The sequence below is a fragment of the Grammomys surdaster genome, unplaced genomic scaffold (genome assembly GCF_004785775.1).
Source record: "Grammomys surdaster isolate TR1022 unplaced genomic scaffold, NIH_TR_1.0 332574, whole genome shotgun sequence".
Lineage (NCBI taxonomy): Eukaryota > Metazoa > Chordata > Mammalia > Rodentia > Muridae > Grammomys > Grammomys surdaster.
In genome coordinates this window covers 2,443-18,983 of record NW_021627801.1, presented here as the reverse complement: position 1 = coordinate 18,983, position 16,541 = coordinate 2,443, and the positions used below count along the sequence as shown (strand labels likewise).

Below are 16,541 nucleotides of genomic sequence, written 5' to 3'. Positions count from 1 at the left end.
AGGAGTGGTCTGGCATATGGGGAATGAGCACTCAGAAATACTCAATATTCAAGTTTCCAAAATATTAATGAGATTATAGCAACCTGCAGCTATATGTTACAGCTTGTTAATGGGGTGTGGGAGAGTGAGCTGCCAAACGTTTGTTATGCAAACTTCATTGCTGGACCTTGGAGTGGATTTCTTTCAAAGAAATGCCAACATTAAAAAAGAAAGAAAGAGAGAGAGAAAGAAAGGAAGGTAGAGAGAAAGAAAGAGAGAGAGAGAGAGAGAGCAAAATGAAGAAAAGGAAAGAAATGGGATGAAAAAAATGAGGTTAAAGTTTTAATTTGAACTTTGAGCACACAATTTGCCACAAAACAGCAGACTTTGTTCTCATCTGGATGAGCTAGAAGAATTTTCTGTTGCTTTTTCATCAACATGATATAGAATTAAAGTTTGAAATTCTGGTATGATTGTTTCCTCCCTGAGAAGAGGCAAACAGGACTTCCTCACTCAGAGAGGTGAACTGGAATTTCTGCTCACCGCGACAGTAAACATCCATCTGGACTTTTAGACAGACTCAACTCCCAACCATTCATTTTTACTGAAGAAGAAATTTGTGGGTGGGCTCCCTGATCTGGTGATCAGGAGCATCATGTGTAGCCATGGACATTGGTATTTTCTGACTGTAGGGTCAGCTGCCATTTCATTATCTATAAACGCTGTTAAGGAGGGTGCTTCCCGTGCTGTTTCTTTTTTCTCAGAGTCAACGAAAATGACGTTGATGAAATCTTTTTCCTCGTTGGTTAACACAAAGTATACATGAGTGGCTTTAAAAATTTGGGTGTTTTCTTTGGGAGGAAAAGGATTTCCCCCCTCTCCTTTCTCATATTTTCAGCTTGTAAAAGAATACTAGCCACCACGCCCACACTGACACACACACATAGGAAAGACCACACCAAGCCAAATAATAGGAAAATATGTAAGAGTTGGCTCTCTGGTCTTGCTCATCTGTTTTTATCTGGTTTGCTTAGTAAGAGAGAAATGAAAATGTATCCAACGCAGTTGTTTGGCTTTTTGTTTTTGTTATGCTTTTCAGCAATATAAAGACTCCCGATGCTTGTCTTAGTGGGTTATCTAAGGGCAGGTGCATTGTTCCTTTCCTGGAAAGTGTCCCTAGCCACTGTGCACATCTCCCAGATTGCTGGCTATGTACAGAACTGATAAACTTTCCTGGACAGTCTTCTAGAGAAAGTCACCATACCTTAAGTGGTCAGCAGAGAGTTCTGCAATTCTTCCACAATGGAAGAAAACCAGTGCTTCCTGGGGCAGCGCTTTTTGTACCGATGCAATCTGTTAAGTTTTCCTTGTACTAAGGTGATGACAGAGTAGGATAAGAGAACTAGCAAACTAACCCCCCTTATTTTGTGGGGGTACCCTCATTTTGTTATGACAAGGACAATGAATTTGCTGATAGCTGACCCCTCAAATTCAGAGACGTTTACCAGGCACTTGAGTTTAGTAAATAGTGCTACACCTCAATTAGCCAATCAAATGCATTGTAAAAGTTTTGATTTCTACTCTCTACACACTCTGCATTAGTTTTCCTAAGATCCTGAGATCCCACAATAGATTCCTACCCCATATGGACACCTGGGATGAGGGTCATAGGTCACTTAAGTTTCTGCAGCTGACTTAGAATGTACTGGTCTGGTTTGTTCTGGGGGAAAAATTCAAGGCAAATGCTAGCTCTGTGTTGGAAGAAGTGAGTTTGAAAAGAAAAATCTTCATTGGCAGTCAGCAATAGTAAAGCAACAGCCAGGCTTCTAGCTTCTTAGTGTTGAAACAATGGTTGCCAACCTATCTTTTCCATCAAGTTCTTTTCCATTGTCCCCTTCCCTTTTTGAAGATATCTCTCCCTCTATAGATCATGAGTTGTATTGTATACCTGAAAAGTTTTCGGCTAATTTTTTCTGAGTATAAATAGGTAACCTCAGTGATATTAACCAGCATGGACCACCAGAGCCTCGGAGACAGAGGGCACTGGTGTCTCCTGGAGATTGTTGACTCTGTTGAGAAGTGAGGACACTGAAAGATTCTGGTCATCCAAAGGCAAACCATGATCCAAAGCTGGGTCGGTTTGATCTCACAATTTATTGTGCATCCGGAAGGCACTAGGTTTGGAACATTCTTCAAAACAGCAAATCTCATAATTTCTACAAGGCCACTTAAAATTATTTTTAATGTTTTACTGGAATAGAACACATGACAACGAAAAGGATTTTTTCAAGTTTATTTTATCATTTGTAAAAGAGCATAATACATAAAGCAATGGCAACTGGACTTGCTAAATCAAAATAAAATGATCTCAAGTAGAAAATGTAAAAAAAAAGCAAATAAGTAGAAATGGGTCTAAATACGAAATAATAAATAACTTTTCTAATGTTAACAAAGCAAAATAAAATTGACCAAATGCCTTTGACACTACATGTTTTTTTTTTAATTTTCATTTGCAAAAACAAACATTTGCAAAGAGTTTAATGATTATGAGTGGCTGTTTTTAAAATCAAAAGTTGGTCTGCAATTGGCAGTTGAGTTTCTTCAAGGCGGCACAGCAGCTAGTGTTGAAGTGCGTGCGTCCTAGGTCCGCTGGACACTCTCGGTGTTTAAGCTCTACAGATACTCTTATCTGCCCCTGCATTTTAACAACTCAATAGTCCGTGTTCAGTAAAGCACCGAATGCGGGTTTCAAGCGGTTGGGGAAACAACTTCGAAGACTAAGTCCCTTATTTGTGAGTGAGCGCAACACACTGGGATGAACGCCCAAGGTATAAAATAAGTGAAAGCCAGACCAGAGACAGAGATACGACATTTTAGCAGCATATTGGCAGCATGGAGTATGAAAAGATGTCACGTAAAGGTACATATAACGATACCGTAATCTATATACAGAGGAAGCAGAAGGTAGGAGGAATGGGGGCTGGAAGAGCCGCAGCCTTCTGAAGTCACGTCGTTGCTAGCAACGATCACCGCAGAGCAAAAATTAAAGGGTGCAGGGATATTTGTCGCGGAGCTTCCCGCGCTCTGGGAAGGGCATTTGGTTGTCTCAGTTTTCAGGGAGCTGTTGCCTTCCTAACTGGCCTCATCAGAGTCACTGTAATGAGAGTGGGGAGAAAACTCTCCGTCACTTCTGTGGGACCTGGGAGATGTTTTGCTGGTGTCCTCCTGTACTGGCTGCAGGATGCCCCCGGGCAGCGAAGGTGACAGGTCCTTCTGTGCCATCATCGCTGTTAGGGCCCGGTCCTCAAAAGCTGGGAAGTGCAAAGCGTCCAGCTGCACCGAGTAACCCCCAGAGGAAGCTGGGGCAGAGAAGCGAGTCCGGCAAGCCCCGGGCGGGGTAGGTCTCGGGCCCCCTCCCGGGGCTGGCTGAGCCCCAGCTACCCCAGAGGCGCCCGCACCTCCTTCATAGGAGGAGGAGGCGCGAAGGTGGTGGTGGTCATTTTTGCAGGAGGCTGCCTGCGGCGGTGGCTGCTCTCCGACACTGGGAGTCTGCAACAACTCCGACAGAGCGTTGATGTAGATCTGAGCCATCTGCAGGGTCTCATATTTGGACAGCTTCTTGTCGTTGTTGAAGGACGGGATAACGTTGCGCAGCTGGTCGAAGGCGTGGTTCAGCCCATGCATCCTGCGCCGCTCCCTTGCGTTTGCTGCCAGCCGCCTTTGCTTCTGTACCCCATTCACCTGTTTGCTGGAAGGGGCTCGCTGTCGGCTGCAGCCCAGCTCGTCCACTACAACCCCGCCCTTCAGCTTGCACAGCTGTTCCCGCACTTTCACGGGCCCGGGGCTCTTGCTGAGGCCACCGCAGCCGCTCCTCCTTACCAGCTCACCCTGGCCATCAGCCTCGTCCCGGGGCGCCGCGGCCTCGGAGGCACCCAGCTCGGGAGAATGCAGCAGATACTGGGCGGCGCGTGCGGTGCAGAGGCCCTGCAAAGTGGGAGTCAGCCAGGCGCGTGGGTCGGTGCTGTCCAGGAGGGACAGTTCTGCCGGGTAGACAGGATGGTCTCTCGCCTGCAGGGTAGCAGGTGGCTGTGGCGTCAGCTGCGGGATGTGGTGCGGCTGGGGATGGCGATGGTGGTCCCCCAACTCTTTTACCTCAGCCCACTCTTCTGCATGCAGCAGGCGGGACATCGCACTGCAATGGCTCGGAGGTGCCCTGTTAGAGGAGGTGCTGGCAACCCAGTTCAACGAAGGGGAAAAGCTCTGAACAACAACAACAAAAAACCTCCCTAGTCTCTTCTGCAAGATCTGATTTTTTTTTCCTCCTCTGACCCTCCCCCTCTCACTCGGAGATCGCACACCAGGTCGCGTGCAACGAAGCTTCTCCGGTTGCTGAAGGCGCTGCGCCCCTTTAAAAAGCGGCACGCGCCAGTGTATCTCCCCCGGCTCCCCCCCCAGCCCCCTCCTTGCGCCAGTCGCGTGTCTGCTCAGTCAAAGAAGGGGGCGGGCAGGCGCGTGCGAGGAGCCAATCAAAGAGTTTTTACACCCGGAGAAAAGTTACTGTGTGCCGAGGACTCCATCTCCCGCTCTGGGGGAAAAAAAATTCACCTTGTCCCTCTAGTCAGTTCTGGAAATTCATATGTTAATTGCGGGGGCTGTAATTCGACTCCTGAGGGTGTCACCTCCCAGGCGGCTCGAGTGCGGAGAGTGGGGGAGGAGCGGGCTCCCGGCTGGTGTCCGAGTGGCCCCAGCTCAGACGGGAGCCAGGGTAGGCGGCTCCCGGGGCCAGGCTGGACGCGTCTGGAGACTTTGAGCACCAGCCTAGAGAACCAGCCTGTCCTGAGGTCCCTCCGAGCCTGGATCACAGCTCTCAAGAAACTCGTAAAATCGCTCATGTTCAATGTGACAGAAATACATACAGAGAGGTGTGTAAAAAGTTCTTACCTATTGTATATTTAATTTGTAGAAGTGCTAAGTTGCGTCTAATTAAAAATCAGAACGAGGTGAAAATCATTCGCTTCTGGGGACGTATTTCTTAATTTTTACTAGGTCTGCATCTCTTGGTCCACATCGTACTTGGATTTTTTTATGTAATTTTTTTTTTAATGGAAAGTAAAGCTGCGGTATAGTTATGACATATTGAAATCGGGACTGCTCCAGGCGCCTTGGAGCGGGTTCCTCAGTGCCTGTTAGGGTCTCAGTCTACAAAAGCCCTTCGCAGAGGATACCGTGCTAGGACTGAGATATCGCAAGAAGTCATGTAAAAAGTTTCAACACTCACAGCGTAGGACTCATAAACGCAGAGCCACAGGAGGCTGCTGGAATTAGTGCAAAAGGTCCTTGAGTTCTTTGAGATTCTGGGCATTTTGAAACTGCTGCCTCGGGAGGCCCGGGTTTACCAGTGCGCGTGGCTTCTTGCGCAAACGCCCAGAAACCACAGTCAAACCCACCTGTCCCGCTCTGTTTAGTTAGGGTGTTCACTCCCTCTATAAACCGCTCCCCTCCTACCTCTTTAGCCCTCAGCCTAGTAGTTTACCAGAAAGAGCCAATCAGAAACTTCCTGGCTCGGGACACGCCCCAGCTTGCTCACAGTGCTCTCCAGCTTGTGGCACTCTTCGTCCCCGGGGCACCAGAGTGGGTGGCAACTGTGGCTGGTGCTTTCGATTTTCAGGGTGGTTGCTATCTTAGGAGGACTTTCGTCTTCCGGCAGATGGTACTGCAGAAAGCTCCCTGGAACCTGTCTTTGCAGGGTCCAGTGCCGTTGAAATGTTCCGCTAGCAGGGACTTGATCCAACCTGCCATCTGGAGCTCCTTGTGCGAAGGATTTCAGCGGCTGGAGTAAACTAGTATTCATATCTCAACAAGATAGAGAAGGACAGACGAGAGTTCAACAGCCTTCACCTGTTTCTCTACTTCTAGTGTGCCCATTTACTACTGTATAGAGAACAGTCCCGGGGCTTCCAATGCTGACAGAAGATCAGAGAAGCCCTTTTCTTAAAGAGTTTGAGCTCTGCGGAAATAAATACTCTAATGACAGACAGGATAGACTGGCAAATCGAGAAGCACCCCAAACCTAAAGGACAACTATCGACGACAATAAAGAAAAAGATAATGTCTTTATTTGGAAGGTACAGCATTCTCCTGTATTTTTGGAGACTGGCCTGGGTACTGTTGAAGTCAACCAACACTAACTGTCAGTCATAATCTGAAACGCCAGACTTTCCAGTAAATGAGGGACCCAACATCGTCATTTGTGTATGAAAGGCATGATAAACAGCTAGACCCTGGAAAGGCTAGATAGCCATGAAAACTTCGTTCTTCATTTGGTGACTTCTCTGAACTGTTAGCTCAAAGGCAGAAGATTTTCACAAGATGTCAGTACCAAATGTGCAGGGTGCTCAAATTTTCCTTGGATTTCTATCCTCCAGATATTTTATTTACATTTTAGATTTGACCCCCAAAAAACTTCAAAATACTCATTTTCCTTTATGCTCAGATAGATTTAAGGACTATTGACAAATGTTTGTCAACACTTTTTATACCACTGGGATTAATTTTTCATATTTACATAACACTCACTAGTGTAATTTCTTTTTAAAGAGCAAATCCCATTTTTTTGTGTAAAGAAATGGATTACTTCAGGGCTTCTAGGGACTGTGTGTTCTGTAATTACTGGTATGATGTTTCTTTGGCCCTTATCTAAGGATCTGCTTCTCTTTGCTTTCTCCTTCTCCTTTCCATTAGCTGAGGAAGATAGGAGGAGTGTGTACCTGGGATTGTGCCTGCTGAATGTGAACAGGGTGTCCCTGGGGCAGTTTTGGATTGGGGTGTCAGAACATGGAGCAGAGTGAATATTCATGGATGCCGGATGGTGCAATAGCAGCTCAGCTTGAAACCTTCACTGTGTGTGGACACCAGATTACTTACAGAAATCGAATAGAAAAATAAATACTTGACAAAAATGTCAGAGGCTTATGACTATCAGAGATCTAGTTATCAATATATAAATTTACAAAGAGCTTGGGTTAAAATTTGAGATTTTTATTTGGATTTAAAGTTTTGAATACACATGAATAAAAGCCATATAAATAGATACAGATAAGGGTGTGATAAGAACTAGATGTATTTCTATGTATAGTCTTTTACCTCTCAGAGCCTGACATCAGCCATGAACCTATCCAATCAGACTTGAAGTTTCCAAACTGGATCCAGGGTGCTTGGAAGACTAAGTTTCCAGAATAAAACAGGAAACACATGCACATGTGCTTGCACACATGTATGCACACTCACATATACACACACACATCGATAACACAGGCAACATATACACACACATTCAAAATATACATATACACACGCATTCACACACATTCACAACATACATACACTCACATACACACACACATTCACAATATACATATACACACACATTCACAACATACATACACTCACATACACACACACATTCACAATATACATATACACACACATTCACAATATACGTATACACACACATTCACAACATACATACACTCTCACACACACATTCATAATATACATATACACACGCATTCACACACATTCACAACATACATACACTCACATACACACACACATTCACAATATACATATACACACGCATTCACACACATTCACAACATACATACACTCACATACACACACACATTCACAACATACATACACTCACACACACATTCACAATATACATATACACACGCATTCACACACATTCACAACATACATACACTCACATACACACACACACTCACAATATACATATACACACACATTCACAACATACATATACTCACACACACACATTCACAATATACATATACACACGCATTCACACACATTCACAACATACATACACTCACATACACACACACATTCACAACATACATACACTCACACACACACATTCACAATATACATATACACACGCATTCACACACATTCACAACATACATACACTCACATACACACACACATTCACAATATACATATACACACACATTCACAACATACATATACTCACACACACATTCACAATATACATATACACACGAATTCACACACATTTATAACATACATACACACACATTCACACACACTCACATATACACACATTCACATATACACTCACATGTACACATACACATTCACATACACACTCACTCTTACACACTCTCACATACATATTCACACACACCCACACACACACACTCACACAAAGGGAGCGCTCAGAGAATGATGGAGACATGACAAAAGATCACAGAAGTCGGCTTGAAGCAGCTTTCCACAACACACAGGACAATTTCAGTCAGTATGAAAATAAGAAAGAGTACTGATAAATTACCTAAACTTTTGCAAAATGGGATCTATCAATTATTAATATGGACAGAGTAGATGAGTTCACTGAATGTTTGATAAGTACTACTTGCAATGTGGTACTTGAAGAATAAAAGCTAACACTACCACTCAGGACTTTGATATTGGCTTAATTACATGACTGAAGTTCACATTGCTAGCAACAATAGAAATGTACTTATTTGGCATGTGTTAGGATGCTGAGTCCAGTTCATTTCTACGATGATGTTGTTCAAAATGCCTGTCCCATAATCCAATTGAGAGGAAACATTAATCCAACCCTAACTGGGACGCACTGTAGAAAACAGCAAGCTTATAACCATTAAAACTGTCAAGATTCCAACATCGAACGTCACCAACCTTCCCTGGCTACCAGAGATTGAAGGAGCCTGATAACACAGTTGAGGCCTGATTCCAAGCTGGACTTTCTGTATTGGACCACACTGTTGGAAAACTAACAAAACTTGCCAGAGAAATACATGACATTTCCTTTCCTAGTTTCGAAGGCTACATTGTGGCTTCATAAGAGTACAATCCCCCTTTAAATGAATGTTAGGGCCACACTGACCTTATTTGCTCATCTGAACCAAACACCTTCCCTAACTAGGACCATCACATATGCACTCTTTCTTTCTGGCCTGTTCTTTCCTCGCCTAACTATCTTCTACTCAGCTTGCAAGGGAACAGGCCCTGACTCCTGTAGAAATAACTTCTTGCAGTGTAGCTCTTGTGGTACATTATCCTTATTTTCTTTAGTATTGGTTGCCATTATTAAATAACTATTAGTGTGACTGTTTAATATTTATGAATCTGTCTCCCTGCATCCTGGCTGGGGAGGCATTCTGTTCTGGGGTCTATCATGCGAGCCTCATCAGGGAAGCTGGCTGCCTTTCACCCTAGGTGAGGAATCTTTATCGCTTATTCAATCAGTGCTTGGAGAGGTGCTCTAGAAATACTTGTAGGAGACACAAAGCCACGCACTTCCTGCTGATGTCTACTTGCCGTTCTATGCAATGTCCTCATACCTTCTTGTCCTGACTCTTTCAGTGTTGCTGTTTACAGGCCCCTGATTGGTCAGGTACTCCCAAGGAATTTTCAAGCAGTCTTTCCTTAGGCTACTTCCCTCTTTCCATGAAGCTTGTAACAACAAGGATATCCCTTCGACCTTCCATTACAGCACTGAGCCAGACTGTAATTCACAAGAGGCCTCTGTCACCTTGCAAACATAACAAGCCGTGCCACAAACCAGGCCCTAACATTTCCTTCTGCTTCTCCTCTGGTAGCCAGCTAACTTTTAGACACTGATGTAACTAAATAATGGAATGAGCACAGCGTCTGCTTGTGTAACTTGCTCATGCTTCTCAACTTACCCATTTTGATCTGGAATATACTATTTCCACAATGTACCACATTATTATTGTGCCTTCTTCCTCAAACTTATGACTTCATTTGGCATCCAGATCAAAGTAAGTAGTTCCTGTTGCCAAGTGACTGCCACTCACCTGACAGCTCAGTCTCCTTTTAGGCACACTAGCACGCCAGGAACCACTTTGGGAATGATGGGTAGCTGTTTGATGCAGATAGCATGGCTTTGCTTCAAGACCTTATAGGTCTTTTCTATGGCAGGAGTGTGCAAAAGACCATAGATTCTAAAGCTATAAAAATCCTCTAGCAACATGGGGTATTCTGGATCACACATTCTATGTGACAAAGATGCTTGTAACCATGATTAAAATTTGCTCAGAACTTTTACTCAAAGCTAGTTTCTACCTGAGTCGACTGATAAGTGACTCTGTGATTTTAATTGCTGAATGTGGAATGCGTTTTCAACATCCAGCCAGGGTTAATAGGCATACTTACTAAGTATCAAAGTGAGCAAGGAGGAAGGGCTTCCCTGTTTCTTTGAAAGAATCTTCACATGCCACAAGCAAAATTCTGAAACATCACCAACGTGACAAGCTCCTGACTCTTCGTAGGGTTAACCTCCCACTTTCTGCCCAGCACGTGAATCCTAAGATTATCCTTATGTCTGCTTTCTCCTCCTTGAGTGCAATTAAAGTGACAGTTAATAGAATGGACCACTAACCTTTGAGAGAAGGCTCTGGGTATCAAGATCCCTCTATAATGAGAACTATATTGAGACATGATGTTAACATTATGGTCAAGACCATGAGCACATGTCTTTGCTTAAGCCAAGAAAATGTTAACTTCCGATAGTCCTTTTGGATAACCTCACCAGATCGTTTGCTTCATGAGAAGTGTTATCATCTATGATCCATCTAGTCTTGTCAGGTGTCTGAGTGACCAAGTAATCAGGCACGGGGTAAAGAGTGCTCTCCATTTATCCAGTAGTAGCTCATACCTTTGAGAATGAAGAACAAAATCTCCATCATTCCATCTAGGACATGAAACATTTTCTGATTTACTCTCTTGGAGAAGGGAAACCTTTGGAAGCTTTAACTTTTTGTTTTCTGCCAGTTTGGGATTTCATTAAAAGGTTAGGGAGAAGCCATAAGATTTCTGAAATTTCCTAAAGACATCCACCCATGTTAGTCAGTTTTCTGTTACTATGATAAAAGTAAGCAAGGATGACTTTTTTATAAAGAAAATCTTTTAACCTGTTCAGGCCTTGTGCAACTGTCACAGTCTCTGTGAGTTTGTATCAGTCCTGTTGTATCTGGAAGATGCTGTTTCCTTTGAGTTGCCTACCACTTCTGGCTCTTAGAATCTTTCTGCCTCCTCTTTCTTTTTTCTTTTTTTTTTTATGTTGAATACCTATTCTTTTTAATTTATTTTTTCTCAAATCGTAATTCATTCACACAGAGGTTATAAACACAGAAAGGCAGGATGTGGGGAAGGAAATGACACTGGAGTGTGGGTGATCAGGAGGAATACAGATATCATCAGAACTGGGTATCGGCTGGGTGAAGGTTCAGGGGACAAGTCACTATGACTCTGCCTATGACTCGCTTGTCCTTATCTAAGTTGGTATTGTCTGCCCAGGCTACCTATTTACAAGGTCTACGACTACTCAGGCTTGTAAATTTCCACAAAAGCTACCTGTTTACATTAGCTTATAGCCATCTGCTTTGATGTTTTTCCACTGAGACCCAAGAGTTGGTGTTAGTATACATGTATGGCAGGCCTATTGCTGATTTTAGGCCTATGGCTGATTTTAGGCCTACAGTGGGTAAGCAGGGCTGCCCCTGACATCTCCTCCCTTCTCTAAGTATAGAAGGGCTGTGGCAATTCTAATCTTGCAAAGGCGGGGATAGAGGCCTGAACTCCAGTATTTGAAGGGGACCTTGTAATGGCTCCAGTCCCCCTGTCGTTGTCCAGTGAGGCATGAGGGCCATACCAGTCCTGATGTCTTTTTCCTGGAGAGGGGATACTTTTGACATCAATCCCTATGCAGTCAGGCTTGTCTCTCAGGGAACCCAGATAGATTTTTATCTTTTATTTATATTCCCTTGCAGTGCTTAGCCTCACAGCCTAAGCAAGAATTCAGATCGACTGACAGAGGGGGTTCTGGGTGGCCCCTCTCTGCTTGGTCTAGGGGCAGAAGTCCCCCCTTTTAGGTTGGGTGGAGATGGGTTTTGGAAACATCCTGTATAAGTAATAACCTCATCTTGAGTCTCGTGGTCCTCCATAGCTAACTAATGATAATGTATCTGAGTAGGTTTTGCTACCAAATTATTTATCTGCTGTATCACAGAGTTAGTCTGCCTATTTGAGAGCCACGGACCAGCAGAAAAAAGCAAAAAGAACCCAAATAATGGTCCCAAGATGGGAGGAAATAGGGTTGAAAACCTTGGAGAGGCTGAAAACCAATTCTTGTACCAGCATTCATCTGTCTCTTTCTTTCTCTGATTTTTCTTAGGGCCTTCACTACCTGTTTCATGCTCTCTTTAACCCTTCTTGTCTTGTCTATGTAAAGTCAACCTTCTTCTTTAAGAGCTGTACACAGTCAAGAGCTGTACACAGCCTTTTCTATTGTAATAGAGTAAATCAAGTCCAATAAGGATCTTTGCGATTTTAGGAGGTTTCTTCAGACAGCAAAACGAGGGATTTCTTCAGATTAGTGATGTCAGTCTCTAGCTGTTTGATGTTCTTGTCAGTGGCCCTTCAAAGGTCTGAGTAGTGTAAGTTCGGAGGCCAGCATCTGGATTAGAACTTCCAACAGCAGACATCACGGGTGATTCATTTTTACCTGGAAAGGAAAAAGAAGGGAATTCTCAGGGAGATTTCTCTTCCCTGGATGTAAATTGTTAATCATCGTATTTATGGTTGGGCCTGGCTTTGTGGGGGTATCTATTTTTTTATTAATCTTTTTGGTAGCCAGTTAGCTATACCTTCTGTGGTATCAGACAGGCATATCAATCCTCGGCCCCATCAGGGAACTGGGTCTGGGCCATTCCCTTTAAGGGTAAGAGAGTCCTTCCCCGTATCTGTGGCAGATACCAAAGTTTTGTTGGTCTCTGTAGTGCCAGAGGCAGTCAGCATCAGATTTGCCAGAAGCTTTCAGCTTTAGAGAGATAAAATTGAACAAGGCATGGTGGAGAGTATTTCAGGGGGACTCCTTCTGTGGGGGCATCATTCCCCCTCTGCTGCCTCCTCTTTCTTATAGATTCAAGAGGCCTGTGGTGAGAGGTTTGTTAACAACGTCCCATTTAGGTCTGAGTGCTCCAAAGTCACTTACTTTCTAGATATTGTCCAAGTGTGAGTCACCCAGTTGCCATCTCCTGCAAGAAGGAGCTTCTGTGATGTGAGTTGAGGGAGGCACAGATCTATTGGTATGGAAGTGTGTCCTTAGACATCATTTTATTGCTATGTTCCTTTAGTAAAAAAAAAATAGTAATAGGTTTTCCTCTAGACCCATGGCCTATCTACCTATCTAGTTGCAGGTTCCTGGCCACTTTAGCCAGGTATGGGTTCTATTTCTCAGCCTTAAATCCATTTTACAAGGTAGTTATTTACTATCATGCTATCTGTGCTACTGTTGTACTGGTGTATCTTGCAGGCAGATCTCTGTTGCAGGGCACCAGGCTTGTGCCCAAGTGAAACTGATGATCACTTCTTTTCTCTGATAGCATGCACAGTACCTTCCAGCACAGTGAATGATATAATCCACAGAGATGAAGCTTCACTGGTTAGCAAGTTCATTTCTTCATGATTGGTTACATAAGTGACTGTTGTCTTCTGCAATAGGGCCTTACCATCAGGTTATGGAAAGTGAGTAATACCTTTGGCAGTAACCTACAATGTTTCTGGGTAGTGGTGGTCTGTGGGGTCTTTTTGGCCAATGATTCGACAAGATGTACCCAACCCATTTCTGGCACTAGAGGTTTTACTTGTTGACTTAAGATGTCTAGTTAGGGTGCTGTATCCCCTATTACATAGTGACTCCATTCAAGTACACTTCATGTATATGTATATTTCAGAAAGCATCTCCAGCAGTAGATTTTCATATGTCTTTTCAAAAGGTCTTTATTGTTCGTTGCCCCGCCCCATCACCCCTCCTTTACTTTGCACCTCCCATCTATATCCCCATTTTAATCCTCCTATGCTACTTTACCGACTTACCTCAGTTTTAAAGTTCTCTTTTAGAGATTATAATGTAATTATATCATTTCCCCTTCCCTTTCCTCCTTCCAAACCCACTATCTCCTATACCCACCCTTTCTCTCTTTCAAATTTATGCCACCACCTTTTAAAGTTAATTGTTACATGCATATATATATATATATATATATATATATATATATATATATCTTACACACACACACACACACACACACACACACACCTTCCTAAATACAACTTTCTCAGTCTACAGAATGTTACTTTTATCTGTTATCAGGGCTGATCATTTGGTATTGGGTAACAAGTTGGTGTACTTTTCCCTAAGGAACACTATTTCTCTTTCTCTCAGCATTCCTTAGTTGGCTCTATTTTGCTCTTTGTGGACTTTTCCAGGCCTCTTTGGCATGGTCATTGATGTAATCCTTGTTCAGCTCACATTTGGGCAGTCATATTGGTGAGACTTTATGAGTGTAGCTTCTGACCTTACTAAGAGACACAATCTCAAAGCATGGCCTCTCTTCCATAGAGTTACTTGAACCTTAGATGTGGGGGTTCTTTTGTAGATACATCTACTAGGACTAGGCTCCACAACCTTGCATTTTGACTGATTGTGATTTTCTATGGTGGTCTCCATCTGTCACAAAAACGTTTCTTTGATGAGGGGTGAGGACTACACTCCTCTGTGATTATAAGGCTAAATATTTAAAATGTAGTTAGAGATTATGCTGGTTTAGTAAAGTGACCATTGTAGATTCTTCCCCAAGATCCATGACTTCACCAGCATTGGCTAGGTTTCCAAAATCAGGCATGGTTTCCCTCTTATTAAGCAGATCTTAAGTTCAAGTAGAGAGCTAGTGCTTACCACCAAGATATGCTTGCTACTGTTGAATCCTTATGGTTATTGTGCCATGCTGCCTTTCTATCTCTTTATAATACTACATTCTATTTTCCCTCACTTGAAAGATCTATTTCTCCACGACTGGTCCCTTACTAGCTACCTAATCTCTGTAGTTATTTGGATGGAAACATACATATATAAAGTTTAAAAGCTACCATCCACTATATAAAAGAAAATACACAACATTTGTCTTTGGGGAGCTTGGTTGTTTCACTCAGGATGACTGTTTTCTAGCTCTGTCAATTTATCTGCAATTTTCACAATTTCATTTTTCTAGCCAGCTAAATATATTCCGTTGTTTAAACATACCACATTTTTATTATCCATTCATGTGTTGGTAGAGATCTAGACTTCTTCCCATTTCTGGCTGTTATGGATCCAGCAGCCATAAACATGTAACTCTATAGTAAATACAAAGTCCTTTGGGTACATACCCAAGAGTGATGTAGCTGGATCTTTTGGTAGATCAAGCTTCAGCCTTTTGAAGAACCTGCACATTGATTTTTATAGTGCTTGTACCAGTTTGCACTCTCCCCAGCAATGAAAGGGTGGGACTCCCCCTTTCCCAGCATCCTCACTAGCATCTGCAGTCATTTGTTTTATCGATCTTGGTTACTCTGACTAGAGTAAGGTGAAATCTCAATGTAGTTTTAATTTGTAGCTTTCCGATGACTAAAGATGCTTCATCATTTTAAAAGTGTTTCTTAGGCATTGTATTTCATCTCTTTAGAACTGTGTGTTTAGTTCAAGTTGGACAAAATTCTAGCAATGATAAAGGGAAGTGGTCACAAAGTCTTTTCTCTAACCAAGAAGCTAGTTACAATTTGCAATTGATACCTAGTGGGAAAGGGAATATCAGTTTTCTTAATGAAGTATTATTGAGTATATTGTCCATACTACAAAGCAGGCCCATGTCCAGGCATAGTTGGTCTCTGTACAATTCCTCCTCCTCCCTGCCTCTCTGTCTCTCTCTGTTGTTTTATTTGGAAATTTCCTCTTGTTCTATTGATTTTTTTCAGTTTGTTTTTATTTTCATTTTTGGGTTTATGTCATTGTTTTTTTTTAATTCATAAAGAGGGAGGGAGGGAGAGAGGGAGGGAAGGAGGGAAGGAGAGAGAGAGAGAGAGAGAGAGAGAGAGAGAGAGAGAGAGAGAGAGTACATGAAATTGGTTGAGTATGGAGGTCGGAAGAATATGGAAGGAATTAAGACAAAGCAAAGCACATGTTCAAAATATATTATATGAAAAAATATTTCAAATAAAAATTCAAAAGAAGAAAAAAAGAAGTTTACTTATCTGGCAGTTCTAGAGATTCAGTGGTATGGTGTGAGCATGGCTTGTCTCTGGTCAGTCTTGGCATCATTAGAGCAGGAGTTGTGTGAAAGGGTCTAGTCATGTGGCAAGATAGGAAGCTCGAGAATGTATGTGTGGGGTGCTCCTGGCCACTAGTTTTTTATTGAAATTAACTTGTGGTCCCATATAAACTGTCCAAAACTCATCTGTGTCCTTGTCCCAGTTGTCTAAGGAACTACGTAGGTCTTACTTTTTAAAGGCCACATCACCAGTTAATGTGGCTACACAGAAACAACAGTTTCTATCCATGATTTGCCTGGAAGACCAGCAACATTTACATCACAGTGTCATCCACCTGGTGTACTTAGGGAGTAGAAAGGGACCACAGCTGGATACACTGA

The 16,541-nt window shown here is 42.9% G+C and overlaps 1 protein-coding gene across 1 annotated transcript; it reads right to left on the bottom strand.

Moving 5' to 3' along the window:
- Positions 1–2,266: 2,266 nt before the first annotated feature.
- On the bottom strand, positions 2,267–4,358 carry LOC114616574 (protein atonal homolog 1). Its single transcript, XM_028762013.1, has one exon. It carries the CDS (start codon positions 4,165–4,167, stop codon positions 3,112–3,114), a length of 1,056 nt encoding a protein of 351 aa, XP_028617846.1. The 5' UTR covers positions 4,168–4,358; the 3' UTR covers positions 2,267–3,111.
- Between the last annotated feature and the right edge of the window lie 12,183 nt (positions 4,359–16,541).